This window comes from Coenobita brevimanus, chromosome 46, assembly GCF_032717465.1.
Source record: "Coenobita brevimanus isolate Jiangsu-jjx chromosome 46, ASM3271746v2, whole genome shotgun sequence".
In the NCBI taxonomy this organism is placed as follows: domain Eukaryota; kingdom Metazoa; phylum Arthropoda; class Malacostraca; order Decapoda; family Coenobitidae; genus Coenobita; species Coenobita brevimanus.
In genome coordinates, this window is record NC_136999.1 from 14816056 (window position 1) to 14833545 (window position 17490).

The window sequence follows — 17490 nt, forward strand, 5'->3', positions numbered from 1 at the left end:
TCAAGCATGTTCATTGCCTTCCCAAACTCAGTCTTTCTCTTTCCTCATTTCTCGTACCATATGTGCATCCCCCATGTATCCCTTTACTCGTATATCCTTAAGCTGCCTCACCTACATGAACATTTAAGTCCCCTCCCAAAACTACAGTCTCATCATCTCCCATACCACTTACCACATATTAAGCCATTGCAGAATCTATCTTTTTCTACATCATCCAAGCCAGCCTGTGGAGCATACGCCGATACAGGAGAAAATGTGACCCTACCGATCAAAATTTTCACCACTATAATCCTTTCACTCACCCTCATTACATTCATGACATATTCCACACAATTTCCATTAACCAGCACACCCACACCACCATATCCATCTGCCTTTCTCTGCCAAAATATCTTGTACCAACAATCTCTCCCGACAGTCATTCTGGCTGATCTTCCCCTATACAGTATCTAACCTCCTGTACACAGGCAACATGCACCCACCTCCTACTCATTGCCTCGACCATTTCAAACTACCCATATTCCAAGATGCCATCATGATTCCCCCAGGTGATTTAGTTTTGACAGGCTTTTGGTTAACCTAATTTTTTTGCCAAATTCATTAGAATTAAATATAGGGAGAGCCAGACGACAGACCCCGCCCACCCGCACAGTCAAGTCCAGGCATGAAACCTGTGACCCATAGCTCACAAGCCATGCCCAGTAGTTGTGGCACTGGCCTCCGGGTGCCCTGCCTGGACAGCTATAGGGACACCCTTCAATCACACCTTGGCATTGTAACTGTACCACCGTTATACACCCGCTAATAGGGAAGAGAAGCGCTACTCCCGGGTTCGGGCCCCTCTCTGTTGGGCAGAAACGGCAGCCTGGAAACCACAATGCTCTGTATCTTCTAGCACAGATCCGAGTTGCATCCCATCCCAGCCCCCAAAACTATGCTGGCAGAGCCCATGTTACGCCTCCCCTCAATAGGTCCACCTCAAGGTAGGGGGGTAAAGGTTTCTGGCCGCATCCTTGCTGGCTTGAACCCCTGTGACGTAGTGAGGATACGTTGTGAGTTATGTAAAGGGCATGTAGGGTAGTACATGAGATAGTCAAAGGAAAGCACTTTTGGTAGCACCAGTTGATTTTATTCAGTTTGGAGAAGACTTCTTGTAATAAAGGAGTAAATGGAGGTTATGAGTATATAACTCCTCCAGCTCAAACAGTGTATCAAAAACTACATCATATCGTCTAGAGACGGCAAGAGTAATATGAAGATATGGCTTCAGACCCAGTGAGATTAATGAGAGAGAGAGAGAGAGAGAGAGAGAGAGAGAGAGAGAGAGAGAGAGAGAGAGAGAGACCCTTTCCCTCTAACTCCTAATGGTGATCAGCAGGTCCTGTGGCACGTAGCGACGGAAGAACGGATTTCCAGGTTCAGGCTTGAGGCTGAGCGTCTTGCCAGGCGGGATGGCGAAGTTTAAACTCTGGAGCAGTGTAGTGGAAAAGATTAGCAGTTCCATGCGTGCCAAAGCCTCTCCCGCACACTGACGCTTGCCTGGGGATGAAAGAGAAGGCTTAGACTGGACATTTGAAAAGATGGAAAATTTGCATGTGTGTAGCAGTGTTACGGAGAGGATAAACAGCTCCCGGCTTGCCACAGCCTTACCCACACACTCACGTTTGCTGAGGTGGCGTGGAAATGGAGAGTGTTTTAGCAAACACTTTCTCACTATACAATAAACACAGGAAAAGTAGTTTGTCTAACATTGCACCTCTTTTGATTCTCAGTTTTCTCTGGTGCAAATATCGCTAAGCTCAGAGAGGCTTGGTATGTTTCTGTGTCCATAGATCTCTTTTGACCTGATGTGTCATGGGGGAAAATGGACATGTCCCAAATGTGTAGCAAACACAGTGGAATAATAGATGAAATTTTTCCCTGACTATACCTATGAACACACACACACAAACTAGAAATGGCTTTCAAAAATGAAATTGATGAAATAAAGAAGCAGATGCACTTGCAAAAGGAAGAAATAGAAAAACTAGGAAGGGAGGCCAATAAGAAAGACACAACCATCAGTGAACTAACAGTGGAATTGAGTACACTTAGGAAGAAAATGAGTGAAATGGCAAGTACAGTAGTCAATCACGAGAGTGTTATGGAAGAGTTAAAAAATGACACAGAGACAATTAGGCAAGTAAGCATTCTTATTGACCAAAGCAGTGATATTGAGGAGAAGATAACACAGGTGAATGAAGCTGTGCAAAGCTACAAAAATGATGTGGAAACCACGTATGCTGAAATGGTGAAAGTAAAGAAAGACTTAGAAACAAGGGTGGAGGAAAAAAGCATTAAAAAGGAAGTGAAAAGAATAATCCAAAACAATCCAAAGTTAGTCAGAGATTCAGTAGATATAAACAAATCTATAGTAATCACTGGTATAGAAGAGGAAGAAGTAAAAAACATGATCACAAGAGACAAAAAGGAGATGGCAAATGTAATGAGCTTACTGAAGGAAGTATCAGAGGAAATCTGTAGTAAAGACATAGAGGAACACAAAAGGTTAGGGAAATATGAGAAAAGCAAGACAAGACCTCTAAAGGTGACTTTCCAGAGAGTAAACACTGTGGAAGAGATACTAAAAAATGCAAAGAATCTTATGGAAAAAGAGGAGTTCAAAAATGTATGGATAAAAAGATGCCTAACACAAGAGGAACTGGAATTACTGAAAGAGAAAAGGGAGGAAGCAAAAACAAAAAATGAGGGAAGATCAGAAGAGGAGAAGAAGAAATTTTTTTACAAAGTAATAGGATTGCAGATACGAAAGTGGTACACAAACAGGATGGAATAAAAAGTAGGAAGGTAGTAGAACCATGTCATGACAAGTATATAAACAAGATGATAAAGTTGATGTACTCAAATGTGGATGGAATGGTATCTAAATTACTAGAGATGAATGATTGTCAGAGAAAATGAACCACAAATAATATGCCTAACTGAAACAAAATTAACACCAAGGATATCCAATGACATACTAAACTTAGAGGAATACAATATATGGAGAACAGACAGAAATGTAAAAAAAGAAGGAGGAATTATAATATTAACTAAGAAAAATCTAAAAGTCAATGAAATAAAACTAGATATACCATCACAAGTAGAACTGATTGCAGTAGAGATCAACACATCTGAAGGTAAAGTAATTGTAGCCAATTTGTACATGCCACCCAGATCAAACACATGGGAAAGAGATGAATATGAGGACCTGGCAGAGAGTACAATTCAGACTTTAAGATCATTACTACATAAAATGGAAGAGAAATCAGAAAGAATTATACTAACTGGGGATTTCAATACAAATATAAATTGGAATACTCTAGACATAATTAGCCAAGAAAGCTGTTGGGACCAAAAGCTCCTGGATCTCGTACAAGAGTTCTTCCTAACGCAACATGTGAGGGAAACCACCAGAAAAAGAGGACTTGATGTACCTTCAGTGCTAGATCTAATATTTACTAGGCAAGAAAATGATATTGACAGTTTAATATATTACCCTCCACTCGGCAAAAGCGATCATGCAGTACTAAATTATAACTTCAGGATAGCATATGACATAGTAAACAGCAATGACAGTTACAAAAAGAGCCTAAACTATAAAAAGGGAAATTATCAAGACCTAAAGAAGTATTTCTTAGAAGTTGATTGGGAAATTGAGCTTAGAGGACAAGATTTAAATGCTGTATATAAAAAATTCTGTGAATTTTATGAAATAGGAGTCCAGAAGTACATCCCACAGCACAAAGAAGCAGATAAGAAAATACAGAAATGGTTCAATACAGAATGTAAAAAATCAAAAGAAAGAAGAGATTTGTTGTGGAATAGATACAGAAGACATAATAGTGAAAGGGTGTATAATAATTACAAACAGGCAAGAAACGATTATACAAGAATAAGGAGGGAAGCCCAAAAACAGTTTGAGGAGGATATAATAAATAAAAGTAGTGATCAACCAAAGCTGTTTTACAGCTATATCAGAAGCAAAAACCAAAGTAAAAGATATAATACAATCCATTACGGACGAGGGAATCACTTATACACAAGAGAAGGATATTTGTGAAGCACTAAATAAGAATTTCCAATTAGTTTTTACAGAAGAAAAAATTTTTGAGAGGGACTATGTGAAACATGCATGTCCACACATACTACCAGATATACAAATAGCAGAAAAAGTAATACAGGAGGAGTTAAGTAGATTAGACAGAGGAAAAGCAAGTGGTCCTGATGAAATTTCATGTTGGGTACTACGAGAATGTGCAAAGGAGTTAGGTAAACCATTATTTTTAATTTTCAAGAAATCCTTGAGTCAAGGTAAACTACCTGATATTTGGAAAAAAGCAAATATTGTCCCCTTATTCATGAAAGGAAATAGACAAAATCCACTCAACTACCGACCAGTATCACTGACCAGTGTTGTAAGCAAGGTATTAGAAAAGCTTATAAGAAAAGCTTGGGTAAATCATCTAGAAGAAAACAGTATGATAACAGAAAGACAGTTTGGATTCAGAAAAGGAAAATCATGTGTTACTAATCTGTTGAGCTACTATGACAGAGTAACAAACACAATACAGGAAAGGGAAGGATGGGTGGACAGTATCTATTTAGATTTCAAGAAAGCTTTTGACACAGTACCACACCAAAGACTTTTATGGAAACTACCATCAAGGAGGAATTCGAGGCAAACTGTTTTGTTGGATGCAAGACTTTCTCATAAAAAGAGAAATGAGAACAATACTAAGAGAAAACTACTCATCATGGAAAGAAGTGACTAGTGGAGTACCACAGGGTTCAGTGCTGGCACCAATCATGTTTTTAGTGTATATAAATGATATAAACAGTAGCACTGGAAATGAGAGCTATCTCAATATGTTTGCAGATAATGCAAAAATACAAAGGAGAATTACTAACACAGACTCTTGTAAAGAGCTACAAGAAGAAATAAATAAACTTCATGAATGGAGTAGTACATGGTAAATGGAATTCAATGTGGACAAGTGTCATGTAATCAAGTTTGGTAAAAGTGGAAAAAGACCAGATTGGGATTATAAGTTAGGAAATAAAACCCTACACACATCAGAAAGAGAGAAAGACCTAGGTGTGATCATCAATAACAGACTGTCTCCGGCTGACCACATCAGCAAGAAGGTACGGAACATGTATATACTGCTTGCAAATATGAGAATAGCATTCACATACATAAATGAAGACATGCCAAGAAGGATAATAACATCATTCATTAGACCAACCCTGGAATATGCATCAGTAGTCTGGAGTCCTCATCTCAAAAAACACATAGACCAGATTGAAAAAGTTCAAAGGGCCGCTACAAGATGGATACCAAGCTTAAGGGACCTAAGCTACGAAGAAAGACTAAATAAACTGAATCTACCAACACTACAGGAGCAAAGGAAAAGAGGTGACATGATAATGCTATATAAGTGCATATCAGGGAAGGAGAAAATAGACATAAATGATTACTTAACACATGGAGAAGCATCAGCAAGAGGACACTGCAAAAAACTGCATAAGAAGAGAGGTGATAAAGACGTAAGGAAATTCAGTTTCCCAAACAGAGCAATTGATCAATGGAATGCACTACCGAATGAAATAGTGTGTGCCAAAACAATTCACAAATTTAAGGATATGTACGATAAATATGGTTTAAGACACGGGACAGTACGAGCTTGACTCATTCCTGTAAAGATACAATTGGGTAAGAACAATTGGGTAAGAGAACACACACACACAGGTCGACGACAGAGGCGGAGCTCTCCTGGATCGTGGGGAAATAATCGCTGAATCAAAGACGAAAAGAAGACCAGCCTATTTGTGATTATGTTAATGAGTGCGTGAGTGGTGGTCCCGTCGGACAGTAGTTAAAAAAAAAAAAAACGCGGTTTCGGTCATAAAAAGAACAAGATTCAGTGAAAATAGAAAGTCTCCATATGGTTGACTCATGGCGGAAAGGGACGGTGCATTGTTTACAATCGGCGAGAGAGACTTTGAGGGCTTTTCTGAAGAGGATGTGGCAAATGGAAGTATTAAGTTGAACCAAACAAGAATTGGTGAAGTTGCTGAAGAATTGGAAAATGTGAGTACGTTTAAGTACTTGGGTAGTGTGATGAGTAAGGATGGAGGTTTGGAGGGTGAAGTGCTTGAAAGGGTACAGCAGGGAAGAAAGGTTGCTAGTTCTTTGAAAGCAGTGTTAAGAAACAGGGAAGTGAGCATGGAAATGAAAAAGTTACTACATGACAGTACTGTGATACCAACTCTAACGTATGGAAGTGAAGCGTGGACGTTGTTGGAAGGACACAAGTCAAGAGTGAGAGCAGTGGAAATGAGTTATTTAAGAGGAGCCTGTGGAGTCACATGGAGAGACAGGCTGACGAATGAGGATATAAAGGAGCGTTGTGGTGTGGATGTGGATATGATAGGAAGTGTTATGAGGAACACACTGAGGTGGTTTGGTCATGTGCAGAGGATGGAGGGTGAAAGACTGACGAAGAGAGTGTATGTGAGTGAGGTGGAGGGAGGAAGAGGGAGGGGGAGGCCGAGGATGAGATGGAGGGATGGGGTGGAGATGTATATAAGAGAGGGGGGTGTGAGTTGGGAGCAGGGCAGTGAAATGGCGGGGGACAGGACGACGTGGAAGCGATTTGTTTGTGGCCACCCCAAACGGGATTGAGACGTCTGGCAATAGATAGATAGATAGAAACAAGAATAGCAGGTGTAGAGAAAACAGCGGAGAGGAATATCCAGGAGATAAAAAAGGTATGGGCAGTAATTCAAGAGTTACAGGAACGGACTCTAGAGCAGGAAAACGATATCAAAAGTCTGCGAAATAAACTGGAAAAAATTTGTACACGTAGTGACGAACAAGAAAGTGAAGTTACTGAATTAAAAGTGGGCAATGACTCAGCCTCAAATGAAATAAAACAGCTTAAGAGGGAGAATAAGAGGTTGGAAGAAGAAAGAGACAGGATGAAAAGCAAACTAGATGAGTATGAATCCAAATCAAGAATACAGGACGATTACACTAAAGAAATCAAAGAGCAATGTAAGGGGTGGAAGAAAATTCAGGAAGAGGGAAATGTAAATTTGAAAGAGATTATAGAACAACAAAGCAAGGAAAAGGTGGAGAGGGAATTGGTTAGGGTGCTGAGAAGTAGAGAATCTTTAGTTACGGATGTAGCAGATAAGAAAAAATGTGTAATAAATTCAGGAGTTAAAGAAAAACATATTACAATAAGATCAGAAAGAGAAAGAGAAGAACTGAGTAAAGTTAAAGAAATAATATCAGTAGTCATGGAAGAAAATAACTAAGCTCAAGAAGAGATTGAAGAGGTGTTTAGGTTAGGAAAGTACAAGGAAGGAGAGACAAGGCCATTGAAGGTAAAGTTTAAGTCTCAGGCAACAGTAAACGAAATTATCAGTAGAACATGGAAATTATCAGACAAGAAAGGGTTCAAAGATGTTTGGATAAGGAGAGATGCAAATGAGGAAGAAAGAGCTAAAATAAAGGCGTTAGTAAAGGAAGCAAACGTAAAAAACGAACAGAGAACGGAGGAAGAGAAGACAGTGTTTTATTGTAGAGTCATTGATCAGAAATTAAGGAAGTGGTACCGGCGGAGAGAAGGAGAAAAGAGAGTATAAAAAGCATCAAAAATAATTGGAAGGTGGTATATACTAATATTGATGGTTTAATATCGGCAAAGCTAGAAATAAACGATTTTTTGAGGGTACATGAACCTGATGTTATGTGCTTTGTAGAGACCAAATTAAGAGATGATATTGATGTTCATATGGGAGATGGTAAATACAAACCGTGGAGAAGAGACAGAAAAGAAAAAAAACAGTAGGCAGAGTGATGATAGCAGTAAAGAACAACATAAATGTAGATACCGTGGAAATGGGAAAATGCAGGGCCGAAGCAATAAATATGAAATTAGAAACTGGAGAGAACAGCAAAGAGATATGGAAGTAGTGTATGTTCCCCCTAAGACAAGAGCATGGAGTGATGATGAATACCAGGAAATGTTGTCAGAAATGGCTAGTTATTTACAGAAAATGATTGAGAAAAGCAACAATATAATTTTAATGGGTGACTTCAATTGTAAAGAGGTGAACTGGGAAGAATGGGACTCAGGAGGCAGCGAAGATTCGTGGGGCACAACATTATTAAATATAACAATGAACAATGTGTTGTTGCAATGGGTCAAAGAGGAGACATAGTTCCGAGGTGAGGACACACCAGCAAGACTAGACTTACTGTTTACCAAAGAACCCGATGTAATAAAATCCTTGAAATATCGGTGTCCTATCGGAAAAAGTGATCATGTGGTCATTGAGTTCCAGATGATAACAGGGAACGTGGAGCCAAGAGACGAGCTCCATAGGCAGGGAAGATACAACTTTGGGAAAGGAAACTTTACAGGATTGAGAAAATTTTTCGAAAATGCAGAATGGAGAAAATTCTGAGAGACAAGAGATATACAGAGGAAGTGGGATATTTTTCTAGGCCTCTATAATTCGGGAGTGGAGAAATTTGTGCCAAGAGTAAACGCGAAAGAAAACAGGAAAAAGGAGTGGTTTAACAGAAGGTGTATGATAGCAAAAAAAGAGAGAGACACGGAGTGGAACAATTGGAGAAAGAGAGGTAACAACAGAACAAAGGAAGAATATAAAAGAACTAGAAATGAATACAGAAGAATACGTAGAGAGGAAGAAAGGAATTTTGAAAAAGGTATAATAGATAAATGTAAGGTTGAACCCAAACTGTTTTACAGATTTGTCAATGGCAAACTCAAACAAAAGGAAGGAATCACCAAACTAATATTCACCCAATTCCGAAGAAAGGAAGTTCCTCTGAGCCCTCTGATTGCAGACCAATAGCTGTCACATCTTCTCTTGGTAAGGTATTTGAAACTTTAATAAGCACATTGTTAAACATCTTGTATCCAACAACTTAATTAGTGATAGACAATATGGTTTTCGCCACGAAAGATCCACCACTTACATACTCAATCTCCTAACTCATACCATCCATCAATCAATTGATCTACATGGAGAAACTCATGCAGTAGCTCTTGATATTTCTAAAGCTTTCGACAGAGTATGGCACCGTTCCCTGCTGTCCAAACTCCCTTGCTATGGACTAACGTCTTTTGTTCCTTTGATTTCTTCATGTCTTAGTGACAGGAAAATAAGAGTAAAAGTAGATGATGTATACTCCAATTTCCACTCAATTAATGCTGGTGTGCCGCAGGGATCAGTTCTGGCACCAACCTAATTCCTTGTTCGTATTAATGATCTCTTATCTGTCATCCACACTCCCATTCACTCATATGCAGATGACTCAACACTACATAGTTCATTCACACTCAGACACCCATTTACAAAGTCCAATATCTCTACCTCTCAAGTCAGTACAGCCATCTCCATAAATCAAGATCTAGCTATGATCAGTGAATGGGGACAAAACAACCTTGTCTCTTTTAATGCTAGTAAAACTAAATATATACAGTTTACTAATAGGCAGATATTGCCAGATTCGTACATTACCTTCAGTGCTACTAATATTCCCATTTCCAAAAGTTTTGAAATTCTTGGCATCTCACTTAACAAGGACCTCATCTGGACCTCTCATGTCAGATCACTTGCTAAAACCGCCTCAGAGAAACTTGGATTATTGTACAGAGTCCGTAACTTCTTCGCTGATGAGCAGTTAGCTATAATTTATAAGAGTCGTGTGCACTCTCAGCTTGAATATTGCTCACCCTTGTGGAATGGTTGTGGAGAGGTTGCATTAAGACAACTAGACAAAATTCAGAACAAAGCTGTTAGAATCATTAACAGCCCTGCCATTACAAATAAACTACGTCCCCTGCAAGTAAGAAGGAATGTTGCCTCTCCTGCATTATTTTACAGATATTTTTTTGGCAAATGCTCAGACGAAGTTGCGTCCATGGTGCCACCTCTTCATGCCTTCCCTCGTGCTACACGGGCATCTGGTAGCGCTCATGACTGGAATGTCGCTCAGCCATATTGCAGAACTTCTGCCTATCAGAATTCTTTCATTCCCCGAACTGCATCTCTCTGGAACTCGATTCCCCAGAGTTGTTTCCCTCCAAATTTTAACCCACAACTGTTCAAGTCTAACTGTTACAGATATTTTATGAACAGAGGACACCAGTAATCTGGTGTATGGATTATTTTTTTTATTCATTAGTTTTTCCTTCCACTGTTCTGTTATTAAAAAAAAAAATGAAAATAGAGTGAGAGGTCTATAAAGATGCAGCAATGCAAGAAGAAATAAAGAACAAATGTTTCCAATCAGTTTTCACTAACGAAAAGGAGTTTGTGGAAGGGGAGGAAGTGACTAGAAATGTAGTGATAAAAGATATAAAAGTGAAAGTACAGGAAGTGTATAAATTACTGGAAACTCAAGATGTAAGGAAAGCCCCAGGACCAGATGGAATCTCTAATTGGGTACTGAAGGAATGCAGAAAACAACTGGCGGATAAGATTCACAGTTTAATTGTGTGTTCTCTGGAAGATGGAAAAGTGCCTCAAGATTGGAAGAGGGCAAATGTGGTACCAATTTATAAGGGAGAAAACAGGGAAGAACTTCTGAATTATAGACAAGTGTCCCTAACCAGCATGGTCGCAAAATTGTACGAAAGAATTCTGAAAGATAGATGGATAATATCTGGACGAGATGAATATTTTGCCTGATAGCCAGTTTGGATTTAGAAGTGGAAGGTCATGTGTTTCCAACTTGTTGAGTTTTTACTCCAGAGCGATAAAGTGCGACAGGAGAGAGATGGTTGGGTGGATTGTGTGTACAGTATTTAGATTTGGAGAAGACCTTCGGCAAGGTACCCCATAAGAGACTAATGTGGAAACTAGAGCATGTAGGAGGACTGAAGGGAAACCTCCTGGAATGGATGAGAGACTTTTTGAGAAACAGACAAATGAGGACAGTAATAAAGGATAGAATGTCTGAATGGAGGGAAGTAACAAGTGGAGTCCCTCAGGGCTCGGTGTTGACGCCAGTAATGTTCCTGATTTATGTAAATGATATGGGAGATGGAGTGAACAGTTATGCAAGTCTTTTTGCTGATGATGCAAAGATCTTGAGGAAGGTAGAGGTTGAGGAGGATTGTAAAATGTTGCAGGAGGATCTGGATAGGATACACGATTGGAGCCGGATGTGGGAAATGAAATTTAATGCAAAGAAATGTAAAATATTGGAAATGGGTAAAAGTACCAAGAGGCCATCATTGAATTATTTGATGGGTAACGAACCAATCACAAAAGCGAGAGAAGAGAAAGATTTGGGAGTGCTGGTCCAGGACAGTTTGTCATCGGAAAAACACATTAACAAGGCAGTTAGAGAGACTTATAAACTCCTAACTAATATAAGAGTAGCTTTTCATTATATGGATGAGATGATGAAAAAATTGATAGTGGCCATGATTCGCCCCAGGTTAGAATATGCAGCAGTAGTCTGATCCCCCACACAAAAAGAAAGATATAATCAAGATTGAGAGAATACAGAGAACAGCAACCATAATGGTCCCCAGTCTGGCAGATCTGTCGTACAGAGAGAGGCTGCAAAAGCTGAATTTGCCTTCCTTGGAAGAAAGGAGAAAGAGATGCGACATGATTGCAGTGTTCAGGACCATGGTGGGAGTAGATAAAGTTGACAAAGAAGATCTGTTTTTATGGGGTAAGAGAGCAACAAGAGAAGAAACCAAGCTGCTTGAAGGATATCAAGAAATATAGTTTTCCTTATAGATGTACAGACCTGTGGAATAGCCTGGACAAAGAGATCGTCCAGTCCAAAAACTTATATGAGTTTAAAGCTAAATTTGACTTAGTGAGAAACAGAGACGGGACCCCACGAGCGTAGCTCATTTCCTGTATATCACAATTAGGTAAATACACACACACACACACACACACACACACACACACACACACACACACACACACACACACACTGCACAACCCTTTAGGTTGCATTCATTGTACATGCACATCCATCGAGCAACACCAAAATTTCCTACACGCCACACCTCGGTCAGTATGTCTGCACACTCCCATCATACACTGTACTCCTGGTAGTATAAACCGCGTACACAGGCCAGTTTGGTAACACCCACATTTTCTTTCCCAGTATAGCCTAAGTCAGTTTTATTCTTATTAGTAATGCCTGACGCCAGCTAAGTGATGTTACCACTTGGATAGGGTAAATAGTAAGCATACACATGTGATGATATGGTAATTCATCAAATGCAACTTTTGACTGTCTCCCCTCCCCTCCAGTGTTCATTCAACCAGATATCACTGATGAACTTTTAAAATGTTTGTCTCTAGCTTCAGTATTAAAGTACCACAATAAACATTTTACTTGCTATATGTTTTTTTTTTTTATATAAATAACAGAATGGAGGAAGGAAAAACAAATGAGTAAAAAAAAATAATAATCCATACACCAGATTGCTGGTGTCCTCTGTTCATAAAATATCTGTAACAGTTAGACTTGAACAGTTGTGGGTTGAAATTTGGTGGGAAACAACTCTGGGGAAGCGAGTTCCAGAGAGATGCAATTCGGGGAATGAAAGAATTCTGATAGGCAGAAGTTCTGCAATATGGCTGAGCGACATTCCAGTCATGAGCGCTACCAGATGCCCGTGTAGCATGAGGGAAGGCATGGAGAGGTGGCACCATGGACGCAATTTCGTCTGAGCATTTGCCAAAAAAATATCTGTAAAATAATGCAAGGGAGGCAACATTCCTTCTTACTTGCAGGGGAGGTAGTTTATATGTAATGGCAGGGTTGTTAATGATTCTAACAGCTTTGTTCTGAATTTTGTCTAGTTGTCTTAATGCAACCTCTCCACAACCATTCCACAAGGGTGAGCAATATTCAAGCTGAGAGTGCACATGACTTATAAATTATAGCTAACTGCTCATCAGCGAAGAAGTTACGGACTCTGTACAATAATCCAAGTTTCTTTGAGGCGGTTTTAGCAAGTGATCTGACATGAGAGGCCCAGCTGAGGGCACTGTTAAGCGAGATGCCAAGAATTTCAATACTTTTGGAGATGGGAATATTAGTAGCACTGAAGGTAATGTACGAATCTGGCAATATCTGTCTATTAGTAAACTGTATATATTTAGTTTTACAAGCATTAAAAGAGAGAAAGTTGTTTTGTCCCCATTCACTGATTGTAGATAGATCTTGATTTATGGAGATGGCAGTACTGAGTTGAGAGGTGGAGATATTAGACTTTGTAAATGAATGTCTGAGTGTGAATGAACTATGTAGTGTTGAGTCATCTGCATATGAGTGAATGGGATTGTGGGTGACAGATAAGAGATCATTAATATGAACCAGAAATGGGGTTGGCGCCAGAACTGATCCCTGCAGCACGCTGGCGTTAATTAATTGGAAATTGGAATATTCATCATCTACTTTTACTCTCATTTTCCTGTCACCAAGATGTGGGGTGCTAGTGGCTTCACTGGAGACGTACTTGGCTTTCAGCTGAGAGACCCCGGGTCTGATTTCCTAGTTGACCACAGATATTTTAGACATGATCTGCTTACCTCAAACCTATTCGCATCGAGAACTGAAATAGGGACCGTAATTTAGATTCGGTCGGTACGTGTTGTAACATTTGGATGTTTTCATTGTCTGGCACGTGGCATTACTGTTCATGAAAGGTTGCGCATAATTCTTACAACCTCCCTTTCTATGGTAGTGATAAGAAAATTTACCATTACTGAAAATTAATATGTCATCCTTGTGTAGAGCGAATTTATTAGTTACAAAATTCTATAACAAAACTATGAGCACTCACCGACACCAAAAGGCAAAAATCCATCCTTCTTTAGGGAGAACTTTCCATCGTCGTCCAGCCAGCGCTCAGGACGGAACTGGTCAGGGTTGTCCCAGTGGAGTGAGTTGTGATGGATGAAGACGGTGGCACTGTTTATCACGGTACCCTGTGCATAAAGTAAAGACGGTGTTTATCAAGCCCATTTCTTTACCCCCATCATGGCGGATGCAGGTCACCTTACATGTGAGTTTGTTTCTAATGGGACGAACTTTCAGTTCTGTTGATGGCCAAATTTAGTCAAACAGGAGGGTCGATTTGACAGTAAGACATTTTTTTTTTCTAAACTGACAGAGATCTCTAACCCATTCTAGCTCAGTTGATAGGCAAATGCAGTCAGACTGAAAGATGGATTTGACTGTAGCGTCTCCCCCCCCCTCTAACCTGACGAGATCCTTAAACACTACCTTCTCAGTTGGCTAAATATAGTCAGAATGGTAGGTCGAGTCGACAATTGCGTGTATTATCTCACTGAAGATATCTGACGTCCTTCAGCTCAGTTGATGACCAGTCATATCTGAGAGGTAATTTAACTAATAATCAAGGAGATTGACGGATCGTTCATAGCTAAGAATCATCGAATTTCGTGGAACCATTACTTAGTATTCATGTTCTGGGAATGGTTCAGTTCTGTCGGATGAAAACAAACCAGTTATAGTAACCAAGGTAAGTTGTTCCTACCTCAGAACTAAGGCTTGTCGAATTTTATGCAACCACGACTTTGTACTCGAGTTGTGGCAGTGGATCACTTCCGTCAAAGCGAAAACGGACTCACTATAATGATACTATCATTAAATTTCCACATGCACTTCTTACCATGTTTAGAAAAAGCCCCGAACACCTACATTATACCTTACAGTTTACTTATTATAATTAAACGGTAAAAGCCTATCCGTTGTTATCCAGTCGAGGTGTAGGGGCTCGAGGCTAGGCAGTCGTTGTGCAGCACATTTTACACATTCGATCTGGTGCTGTATTTTTCTTTTATCTTTGCATCATCTAGTTCAACTTAGGAGAGCTCCCCCTGCCACTTAAAGGATTGAGGAAGGCTGTAGCTAAACCCTCCAGTGTGAAAAATCTCACCTAAGTTAAATAAAATAGTCAAAGGATAGCAAGGACTGGAAAGACGAACTGTGGCTGACCAGTCTACATCGCTTAGTGGATCACATGATTAAAAGAAAAAAAAAAAAATCAGCGATCGAACTCATACGAATTGTCGGGCTTTCATGCCATCTCTCCGTCTTGAATGTTGTGGTGTGCCAAGACATATACATTAAAATATGAAGCCAGTCACGAATAAATGCTGTGGAAAGGATGTAGAGCCGTAGTATTGCCTTTTTCCCTCTTTAAGTTGCAAAAGGACGATAATCTATGTCAAGTTAAGGTGAAAAGACAATAGTGATCTTGTGGTTTAGAACACCCTATACAGTAGTCGGTCCGCATTCACTTGGCGGAGACTTAGTGCATTTCCCGTGTCTCAGTAACAGAACAAGGCAGCACAGTCGCAACAGATCATTTTCATAGCACTACTGTGTGACAAGCATCATATTGTAGCGTTATTCTATCGTCATAACTCACCATTCAAGATAGAAAGATGGAAAGCAAAGACCGAATTAAAGTGAAAAGATTTCCACTTGCGCCTCTTACCTTATTCTCCTAAAGCCTCCTGCAGACCTATGCCAAACATAAATAAATATTTATTCCCTTTAGTCCAATTAATGTATTTTCACTTTTATTAGTTGTTGGACAATGTTTCTAGCTGCGTCAGTGCAAATGGTATCTCCAGTTCTTATCAAAATCCTCCGGATCTCTGAAAAAAAAAAAAAAATGAAGAAAATCCATCCCCTGGCTGAAGGAGGCTAAATATACGAGAGAGAGAGAGAGAGAGAGAGAGAGAGAGAGAGAGAGAGAGAGACTTGGAGCGTGGAAATCGCAGACGTAATAGGAAGAGGATCACCAGGCAGAACAGAAACATCGTGGCGAAATTAGGGTCTTTATTTGCTGACGTTTCGGAAAATGTTTATTCCATCTTCAAAGCAAAATCCACAATCGAGAAATATACACAGTTAAGATTTTTACATCCTATGTCGATGAAAACATGACTAAAAACATGAATGTACATAAACAAAGTCCATTAAAATACCGCGTTCGTAAACCAGTAAGTAATTAAATCTAAAATGAAGGGGGTAGGAGTAAGAAAGCAAAACATATCTGTAAAATAATAATTGCAATACTTAAAAAAAAAAAAAAAAAAACTAGTGTGGAAAACAAAACAGTTCACAGGAAGCAGTGTCACTGATTGAAGGGTTAAAGCGATATTGGTACAAAGCTTCCATAATGGGAAGGTCCGTGTCATTGCTGCTACCAACAAGAACTGTGAAGTGGGGATGAGAGAAAGGATGGTCATTCCCTCTTCACAGTTGTTGGTGGCAGCAGCAATGAGACAGACCTTCCCATTATGGAAACTTTGTACCAATATCGCTTTAACCCTTCATTCAGTGACATGACTTCCTGTGAACTGTTTTATTTTCCACACTAGGTAAGTTTTTTACAGTATTTCACTTATTATTTTACAGATACATTTCGCTTTCTTATTCCTACCCCCTTCATTTTAGATTTAATTATTTATCGGTTTACGAACGCAGTATTTTAATGGACTTCGTTTATGTACAGTCATGTTTTTAATCTTGTTTTGATCGATAAAAGATACAAAAATCTGAACTGTGTCTATTTCTCGATTGTAGATTTTACTCTGAAGATGGAATAAGCATTTTCCGAAACGTCAGCAAATAAAGACCCTAACTTCACTACGATGATTGTGTTCTGCCTGGTGATCCTCTTCATATATATATATATATATATATATATATATAATATATATATATATATATATATATATATATATATATATATATATATATATATATATATATATTGTATATATTGTTCCGTGTGTAAGAATGTATATATATTTTTATGTACAGTATATTGTGCGTGTATGTATGTACAGTGCATGCGTGTCGCTGGACGTGTGTGTATGTGCGTCGATGCTGTGTAAGCCAGCATCTTCGCACATGCACTCGCTCATGTTGTTGCCTGTTTAGTGCGTACACACACATAAAGCCTTAGTTAATTCTGTTTGCTCCCTCAACGTGGGTGTGACTAAAATTGTTTATAATATCAGTAACTTACGATGGAACTTAAACTGGCTATATAAAGATTTGTATTCACCAGCGATATTTATAGCGTTTGGAGTATGGGGGAGAGATTAATTTGCTTATCTCTTTTCTGTATATTTCTCGTCTGGTCTCCAGCTGCGTGTTGACGCGTGCACGCAGTCGGAGGGTATATAAGGCAGAGAATTTTGAATGCAGAGAGAGGAAAGAGCGATGAACCATAGAAGAGTCCAGACGTGCCGATCCTGCTACTGCTTCAACCTCTCCTGCTGCTGCTCACGACCCATTGAGGGGGGGGGGGCAGACAACAGGCCTAGGCCTTCTACGGCCCAGCTGAAGATCAGAGGTGCTGTGGTGTGGTTTTA

At 39.4% G+C, this 17490-nt stretch overlaps 1 protein-coding gene across 1 annotated transcript in view; it reads right to left on the reverse strand.

Moving 5' to 3' along the window:
• Positions 1–1293: 1293 nt before the first annotated feature.
• LOC145398631 (cytochrome P450 2L1-like) overlaps positions 1294–17490 on the reverse strand; it is a 169265-nt gene continuing 153068 nt past the window's right edge. Inside the window, exons 9-10 of the mRNA XM_080271440.1 lie at positions 13914–14058; positions 1294–1539 (exon numbers count right to left, since the gene is read on the reverse strand). Coding sequence (XP_080127566.1) covers positions 1355–1539; positions 13914–14058 — 330 coding nt within the window. The 3' untranslated portion in view covers positions 1294–1354. The remainder of the gene's footprint in view (positions 1540–13913; positions 14059–17490) is intronic.